The sequence below is a fragment of the Oncorhynchus keta genome, chromosome 21 (assembly GCF_023373465.1).
Source record: "Oncorhynchus keta strain PuntledgeMale-10-30-2019 chromosome 21, Oket_V2, whole genome shotgun sequence".
Lineage (NCBI taxonomy): Eukaryota > Metazoa > Chordata > Actinopteri > Salmoniformes > Salmonidae > Oncorhynchus > Oncorhynchus keta.
In genome coordinates, this window is record NC_068441.1 from 53,810,068 (window position 1) to 53,819,724 (window position 9,657).

The 9,657-nt window shown below is 44.5% G+C and overlaps 1 protein-coding gene, 1 long non-coding RNA gene and 1 pseudogene across 2 annotated transcripts; 2 read left to right on the forward strand and 1 right to left on the reverse strand.

The window, feature by feature from the left end:
* The window catches only part of LOC127910537 (F-box only protein 10-like), a 21,266-nt pseudogene extending 21,049 nt beyond the window's left edge, over positions 1–217 (forward strand).
* A 444-nt stretch (positions 218–661) lies between these two features.
* LOC127910441 (uncharacterized) lies at positions 662–2,721 on the forward strand. Its single transcript, XR_008074907.1, has 3 exons — positions 662–1,044; positions 1,669–1,780; positions 1,874–2,721. It is a non-coding gene; the product is annotated as an uncharacterized LOC127910441 (long non-coding RNA).
* Positions 2,722–7,356: 4,635 nt separating this feature from the next.
* Positions 7,357–9,207, reverse strand: LOC127910538 (ubiquitin-like modifier-activating enzyme ATG7). Its single transcript, XM_052474582.1, has 3 exons — positions 9,046–9,207; positions 7,459–7,693; positions 7,357–7,406 (listed from the first exon to the last, which is right to left on the reverse strand). The coding sequence occupies exons 1-3, from the start codon at positions 9,172–9,174 to the stop codon at positions 7,357–7,359; spliced, it is 414 nt and encodes a 137-aa protein (XP_052330542.1). The 5' UTR covers positions 9,175–9,207.
* Positions 9,208–9,657: the final 450 nt, after the last annotated feature.

The window sequence follows — 9,657 nt, forward strand, 5'->3', positions numbered from 1 at the left end:
AAATGACCCCCTAACCCCTGGAAATGACCTCCAACCCTTCTAGAAATGACCCCAACCCCTAGAAATGACCCCAACTCCTGGAAATGACCCCAACCCCGGTAACACCTCGACCCCTCACAACAATCTCACTGAAATGACCCCCAACCTGGAAATGACCCTCAACCCTGGAAGTGACACCCTAACCCTGGAAATGACCCTCAACTTCCCCTGGAAATGACCCCCAACCCCTGGAAATGATCCCCCAACCCCTGGAAATGACCCCCAACCCCTGGAAATGACCCCCAACCCCTGGAAATGACCCCAACCCAGGAAATGACCCCCAACCCAGGAAATGACCAATCAACTAGCTTGGATGACATTCAATATAAACATGACAGTCAAAATCACGTATCTGTGTTAAGATATGTATATCTATAGTCCGTACCCTTCAGTATGCTGGCAGTAGGACACCATGAGTTCCACAGCCAGGGCTCCTGCTATCATGGCCAGGCCTGGACGACTCACTGTACACTGCTGGTCCAGGGTCCGGTCTCTGGTGGACTGATACAAACAACAACAACATCAACAACAACAACAACAACAACAACGAGGTCTAGGGTCTGGTGGACTGACACAAAACAACATCAACAACATCAGCAACAACAACAACGACGAGATGTCAGGGGCCTGTTGCACAAAAGTAGAATTAAGACATCCGGGATAAATGACTAAGCTGAGCTCAATGAAGCCAAAACATGTGCGTCCAGGCTTAATTGGTTGCACAAAGACCAAGCCAGGATGAGCAGACACGGATTCATTAAGCCAGGTGAAACCAATCCTGGATAGGTGCGCGCTCACGGCTCACTCAAATAGACCCCGCCACAGATCACAGATTAACTGATTTACCATGGCAACTAGAGCCGCGTACTTTTCCCCGTCGGAAGCACAAATCCTCATGGAGGCATACGAGGAGGTAAAAGATATAATTAAGAAGAAAGGCAACACCGCCACAGTGATAAAGCAAAGAGAAAAAGCGTGGCAAAGTATTGCAGACCGCCTGAATGCGTAAGTAGTGCACAATTACACACTCACCGCTCCGCTGAAACATCACAATTACAATTCAAATATTTAATTCACATCTCCAAAAACGCAGTTGTACTGTAATTATGAAACGGTTAAATTTTTAATTGAAATGCACTGCAGATATAGTGAAATTATTGTAAAGTAAGTCCATCACACTGTATAAAGCTATGATAAATTATTATTAAAGCCCACATTATTATTTAACGTTACTACGCTCAGTACGGTTTAATCTTAGCCGTTGTACTCTGCATCTTATGTTGTCACGTTTTTTGTGTTTCTCCTGCTTTCATTAATGTAAAGCTGCTTTGACAGAATGAAACAATTGTGAAAAGTGCTATATAAATCAAATTTAATTGAATAAATAGATGAGCTATAATAATAATCACTTTAATTTATATAGCGCCTTTCAAAGAGACCCAAGGTCGGTTGCTCACTGCACTGCAAAAATGTCTTTCTTACTTGAGTATTTTTGTCTTGTTTTCAGTAAAAAAATATCTAAAAACATCTTGAATATTTTCTTGAGCAAAATTACCTAGGAAAATAAGCAAAAAAATCTGCCAGTGATGTGCATTGATTGGTGTAATATTCCTCATCTTATGATTTCAGATGGTCTGCAATGCTGACTGTGTGATCAGCAATGTTGTGGCAAAATGGCCTGGCTCAGTCCATGACTCCAGAATCTTTCGGGCCTCTGAAATCTATCAGTGCCTATCACAAGGTAAGCCACACAACCCTATTTATAACCATCATGGCTGTGTCAAGAATATCACTGTGTTTATGAGGTAGTAATGATGAGATTTTGTGTTGACAGGTGAATTCTCTGGTGTGTTGCTGGGAGACAGGGGGTATGGCTGCCAGCCTTTTCTCCTGACACCTTTCACAGACCCCCAGGAAGCACAGCAGGCCTACAACCATGCCCATGCCAGGACCAGGGCCAGAGTTGAAATGACCTTTGGCCTCCTGAAGGCACGCTTTCACTGCCTTCACAAATTAAGGAGTCAGCCCTGTTAGGGCATGTGATATTACTGTGGCTTGTGCTGTCCTCCACAATGTGGCCTGCCTGAGGAAGGAGAGGGCCCCCAGAGTGCCACCAGCCATGGACTGGGACAATCCGGCAATCTTCCCCCTGATGACGACAGTGGTCGGCTGCTGAGGGACCAATATGTGTTGAATTATTTTAGTTAGTATGTGTGCTTTCAATTTTGGTTAAATATGTCCTGCGGTGGCAGAGGAATTTGGTTTTTTTGGGTTCGTTTTTTTACGAATTTGGCCTCTTATGATGTTTGTGCGGTATACTGTGTGTAATACAAGGCTGCAGGGAGGCTACTGCATCCATTCATTTGTCTGTTCAGTTGATGTGTATGGATTTGTCCTGCATTTATTTTAGTGTGCAGACATGCAGGGTGTGTTATATACAGACCTTTGAATGTGTATGTATCATTTTGTATAATATGCTTGGATTCTGTGCTTTCCATCTTGTAGAGTCACTGTGACTTCAGTTTCGAAAGGAGCTGATGGTTTACCTGCTTTGTTTTGTCCTTATTCAATAAAGGAACATAATGTTACACATTGTGTTTTTATATTCATATGGAATGTGTATTTGTTTATATGACAGAGTACTAGGGCCACACTGAAGAAAAAGGATAAAGTCATAAATTTATGAGGCTGGTTCTTTCTGCAGAAAAGCTACATATTGTTTTTTTACAGTTTTGATACTTATGACAATGTGATACTTAATATTCTGGCACATCAGCATGTCTTTGTTTATGAAACCATACTGAAGTACAATTTCACGAAATGCCCCGCATCTGTCATTTTAACAACTGTCCTCCTTTAAAACAACTGGTTACAATATTATGACTTGTCTTTTTTTTCCTCTGTGGCCCTAATATTCTATCATTTTATATATAGTCTATGGGAAACTGTAAATTATCTAATGATAGCAACATCTAAAAATCATTTTTTATCCAAAATCATTGAAATTAATGATCACAAACGTTTAAATAATGACAGTGGGTCTAGTTATATGTGATAACAATGTATAGTGAGCAGTGAAATAACTATTGGTTTCCATTTGTGGTGACTGCTGACTGACATTAGGGGGATGAGATTAAATAGATCCTGGAATTTAGCCTGGTCTGGAGCAGGCTAGCTCCACAGAATAAATCTCCATGGTAATTTATACCATAACATATCCTCCTGCCCCCTATCCATCTTTAGTGCAACCGGATTACGGATCAATTGAGCCAGGATCACCAAGATATCCTGGCTTAATCCCTTATCCTAGTTTTGTGCAACAGGCCCCTGGTGGACTGATACAAACAACATCAACAACAAGAGGTCCAGGGTCTGGTGGACTGATACAAACAACAACAACAACAAGAGGTCCAGGGTCTGGTGGACTGATACAAACAACAACATCAACAACAACAAGAGGTCCAGGGTCTAGTGGACTGATACAAACAACAACAACAACAACATCAACAACAAGAGGTCCAGGGTCTGGTGACTGATACAAACAACAACATCAACAACAAGTCAGGGTCTGGTGGACTGATACAAACAACAACAACAAGAGGTCCAGGGTCTGGTGGACTGATACAAACAACAACATCAACAACATCAACAACAAGAGGTCCAGGGTCTGGTGGACTGATAAAAACAACAACATCAACAACATCAACAAGTCCAGGGTCTGGTGGACTGATACAAACAACAATAACAACAAGAGGTGCAGGGTCTGGTGGACTGATACAAACAACAACAACAAGTCCAGGGTCTGGTGGACTGATACAAACAACATCAACAACAACATCAACAACAAGAGGTCCAGGGTCTGGTGGACTGATACAAACAACAACATCAACAACAAGAGGTCCAGGGTCTGGTGGACTGATACAAACAACATCAACATCAACAAGAGGTCCAGGGTCTGGTGGACTGATACAAACAACAACATCAACAACAACAAGTCCAGGGTCTGGTGGACTGATACAAACAACAACATCAACAACAACAAGTCCAGGGTCTGGTGGACTGATACAAACAACAACATCAACAACAACATCAACAACAAGAGGTCCAGGGTCTGGTGAACTGATACAAACAACAACATCAACAACAAGAGGTCCAGGGTCTGGTGAACTGATACAAACAACAACAAGTCCAGGGTCTGGTGGACTGATACAAACAACAACATCAACAACAACATCAACAACAACATCAACAACAAGAGGTCCAGGGTCTGGTGAACTGATACAAACAACAACATCAACAACAAGAGGTCCAGGGTCTGGTGAACTGATACAAACAACAACATCAACAACAACAAGTCCAGGGTCTGGTGGACTGATACAAACAACAACATCAACAACAACATCAACAACAACATCAACAACAAGAGGTGCAGGGTCTGGTGAACTGATACAAACAACAACATCAACAACAAGAGGTCCAGGGTCTGGTGGACTGATACAAACAACAACAACAACATCAACAACAAGAGGTCCAGGGTCTGGTGGACTGATACAAACAACAACATCAACAACAACAAGTCCAGGGTCTGGTGGACTGATACAACAACAACAACAAGAGGTCCAGGGTCTGGTGGACTGATACAAACAACAACATCAACAACATCAACAACAAGAGGTCCAGGGTCTGGTGGACTGATAAAAACAACAACATCAACAACATCAACAAGTCCAGGGTCTGGTGGACTGATACAAACAACAATAACAACAAGAGGCAGGGTCTGGTGGACTGATACAAACAACAACAACAAGTCCAGGGTCTGGTGGACTGACAGGCAAACAACATCAACAACAACATCAACAACAAGAGGTCCAGGGTCTGGTGGACTGATACAAACAACAACATCAACAACAAGAGGTCCAGGGTCTGGTGGACTGGATATAAACAACATCAACATCAACAAGAGGTCCAGGGTCTGGTGGACTGATACAAAAACAACATCAACAACAACAAGTCCAGGGTCTGTGGACTGATACAAACAACAACATCAACAACAACAAGTCCAGGGTCTGGTAACTGATACAAACAACAACATCAACAACAACATCAACAACAACATCAACAACAAGAGGTCCAGGGTCTGGTGAACTGATACAAACAACATCAACAACAAGAGGTCCAGGGTCTGGTGAACTGATACAAACAACAACATCAACAACAACAAGTCCAGGGTCTGGTGGACTGGATACAAACAACAACATCAACAACAACATCAACAACAACATCAACAACAAGAGGTCCAGGGTCTGGTGAACTGATACAAACAACAACATCAACAACAAGAGGTCCAGGGTCTGGTGAACTGATACAAACAACAACATCAACAACAACAAGTCCAGGGTCTGGTGGACTGATACAAACAACAACATCAACAACAACATCAACAACATCAACAACAAGAGGTGCAGGGTCTGGTGAACTGGATACAACAACATCAACAACAAGAGGTCCAGGGTCTGGTGGACTGATACAAACAACAACAACAACATCAACAACAAGAGGTCCAGGGTCTGGTGGACTGGATACAAAACAACAACAACAACATCAACAACAAGAGGTCCAGGTCTGGTGAACTGATACAAACAACAACATCAACAACAAGAGGTCCAGGGTCTGGTGGACTGGATACAAACAACAACAACAACATCAACAACAAGAGGTCCAGGGTCTGGTGGACTGATAAAACAACAACAACAACATCAACAACAAGAGGTCCAGGGTCTGGTGAACTGATACAAACAACAACATCAACAACAACAAGAGGTCCAGGGTCTGGTGGACTGATACAAACAACAACAACAACATCACAACAAGAGGTCCAGGGTCTGGTGGACTGATACAAACAACAACAACAAGAGGTCCAGGTCTGGTGGACTGATACAAACAACAACATCAACAACATCAACAACAACAAGTCCAGGGTCTGTGACTGATGGGCAAACAACAACATCAACAACAAGAGGTCCAGGTCTGTGGACTGATACAAACAACAACATCAACAACAAGAGGTCCAGGGTCTGGTGGACTGATACAAACAACAACAACAAGAGGTCCAGGGTCTGGTGGACTGATACAAACAACAACAACAACATCAACAAGAGTCCAGGGTCTGTGACTGATAAACAACAACAACAAGAGGTCCAGGTCTGGTGGACTGATACAAACAACAACAACAAGAGGTCCAGGGTCTGGTGGACTGATACAAACAACAACATCAACAACATCAACAACAACAACAAGTCCAGGTCTGGTTCTGGTGGACTGATAACAACAACAGAGGTCCAGGGTCTGGTGGACTGATACAAACAACAACATCAACAACATCCAACAACAACAACAAGTCCAGGGTCTGGTCTCTGGTGGACTGATATAAACAACAACAACAACAAGAGGTCCAGGGTCTGGTGGACTGATACAAACAACAACATCAACAACATCAACAACAACAAGTCCAGGGTCTGGTCTCTGGTGGACTGATATAAACAACAACAACAACGAGGTCCAGGGTCTGGTGGACTGATACAAACAACAACATCAACAACATCAACAACAACAAGTCCAGGGTCTGGTCTCTGGTGGACTGATATAAACAACAACAACAAGTCCAGGGTCTGGTGGACTGATACAAACAACAACATCAACAACAAGAGGTCCAGGGTCTGGTGGACTGATACAAACAACAACATCAACAACAAGAGGTCCAGGGTCTGGTGGACTGATACAAACAACAACAACAAGAGGTCCAGGGTCTGGTGGACTGATACAAACAACAACAACAACATCAACAACAAGAGGTCCAGGGTCTGGTGGACTGATACAAACAACAACAACAAGAGGTCCAGGGTCTGGTGGACTGATACAAACAACAACAACAAGAGGTCCAGGGTCTGGTGGACTGATACAAACAACAACATCAACAACATCAACAACAACAACACAAGTCCAGGGTCTGGTCTCTGGTGGATTGATATAAACAACAACAGAGGTCCAGGGTCTGGTGGACTGATACAAACAACAACATCAACAACATCAACAACAACAACAACAAGTCCAGGGTCTGGTCTCTGGTGGACTGATATAAACAACAACAACAACAAGAGGTCCAGGGTCTGGTGGACTGATACAAACAACAACATCAACAACAACAAGTCCAGGGTCTGGTCTCTGGTGGACTGATATAAACAACAACAACAACAAGAGGTCCAGGGTCCGGCTGAACATTTTTTTGTCTCGTGTTACTGTGTTAACAAAGATCATTTTTCAGTTGATGCACAATAATAGCTTTTTGAATTTGAAAGGCTCTCTCACATCTCCGTGGGCAACAACAACAACAACAACAACAACAACAACAAGGCGTCTTACGTCTCCGGGGCGACAACGTCGTTACAGAAGTAGCATCCGAGGCGGTGTCCGGGGATGTTGGAGAACAGAGAGGCTGCTGGGAGCTGGGCGGGCTCGGCCGGCGTGGAGGAGAGGATGAGGCGGAGGAGGAAGAGGAAGGGTCGGAGGAGTCTCCTGGTCCACAGAGTTTAGGTTTCTTCAGACCGTGTCTCATCACCACAAAGGTGTCAAAGCCCAGGGCAGAATTCACTACCAACTGGATAGGGAGGGAGGGAGGGAGGGAGGGAGGGAGGGAGGGAGGGAGAGAGAGAGGGAGGGAGAGAGAGAGGGGGGAGCGAGAGAGGGGGGAGCGAGAAGGAGGGAGAGAAGGAGGGAGAGAGGATAACATTAAATGACCTCTCCCCCTAAGCTAAACACATATATACTAGCAAAACAATCTCACTTTAAAATATATAATATATATCACTTTCATTATGGTTGACGATTGTAAGTCACTGGGTTGAGTTCAATATGCTGACTATAGACTATTATCACGACAAGCCATTGAGGATACAGACTGTGTCCCAAATGCTACCCTATTACCTACAGTATATTCCCTATACGCTATTCCTACATAGTGCACTACTTTAGACCAGGACCCTATTCTCTATAGTGCACTGCTTTGAGACCAGGACCTATTCCTACATAGTGCACTACTTTAGACCAGAGCCTATATAGGGAATAGGGCCCCTGGTCTAAAGTAGTGCACTATATAAGGCTCTGAGTCCTAAAGTAGTGCACTATATAGGGCTCTGGTCCTAAGTAGTGCACTACATAGGGCTCCTGGTCTAAAGTAGTGCACTATATAGAGAATAGGGCCCTGGTCTAGAAATAGTGCACTATATAGGGCTCTGGTCACAAGTAGTTGCTATATAGAGAATAGAGCCCTGGTCTAGTAGTGCACTATATAGTGCACTCCTTTGAACCAGAGCCCTATATAATGCACTACTTGTGACCAGGGCCCCTAAGGCTTGTAGTTCACTATATAGGATGTCATTTAGGACCTGTCGCCAGATCCCACCCTCTCTACCGGCGAAGAGACCCGATGCATCTCTCTCTCGCGAAGTAGAGACCCGATGCATCTCTCTCTACCGGCAAGTAGAGACCCGATGCATCTCTCTCTACCCTGCAAGTAGAGACCCGATGCATCTCTCTACCGGCGAAGTAGAGACCCGATGCATCTCTCTCTACCGGCGAAGCAGAGACCCGATGCATCTCTCTCTACCGGCAAGTAGAGACCCGATGCATCTCTCTCTACCGGCGAAGTAGAGACCCGATGCATCTCTCTCCGGCGAAGTAGAGACCATGATGCATCTCTCTCTCCCGGCTGAGTAGAGACCCGATGCATCTCTCTCTCCGGCGAAGTAGAGACCCGATGCATCTCTCTGCAGCGGCGAAGTAGAGACCCGATGCATCCTCTCTCCCGGCGAAGTAGAGACCCGATGCATCTCTCTCTACCGGCGAAGTAGAGACCCGATGCATCTCTCTCACCGCAAGTAGAGACCCGATGCATCTCTCTACCGGCGAAGTAGAGACCCGATGCATGTACCCCCTCTCTACACCCCTTACCTTCCTATTGCTGGCAGCTATAACAGTCGGCAGCCATCGACTCTCCCTGGTGTCCATCAACAGGAAGACGACGTCATGCTCCGAGATCAGTTTCTCCAGGTGTTCAACGTCCTGCCGGGCCTGAGACATGGTCGCCTCAGAGAAGTTGACTGGGTGGCCTGGCATAGGATGCTCATCACGTGTCCCTCTGCATTCTATAAAAGGACAACATCAGGTTTAGCCAACACAAAGAGGTCACACTGGTTGACTGGCATAGAGATGCTCATCACATGTCCCTCTGCATTCTATAAAAGGGACAATATCATCAAGTTTAGCCAACACAAAAAGGTCACACGGGTTGACTGGCATAGAGATGCTCATGGTATGACCTTCCATGCACACAGACATCATTTTATAATTTTTTACCTTTATTTAACTAGGCAAGTCAGTTAAGAACAAATTCTTATTTTACAATGACAGCTTAGGAACAGTGGGTTAACTGCCTGTTCAGGGGCAGAACGACAGATTTGTACCTTGTCAGCTAGGGGATATGAACTTGCAACCTTCCGGTTACCCAGGTTACCATAGGATATAATACCATAGGTATAGGTATATGTATAGGTTACCATAGGA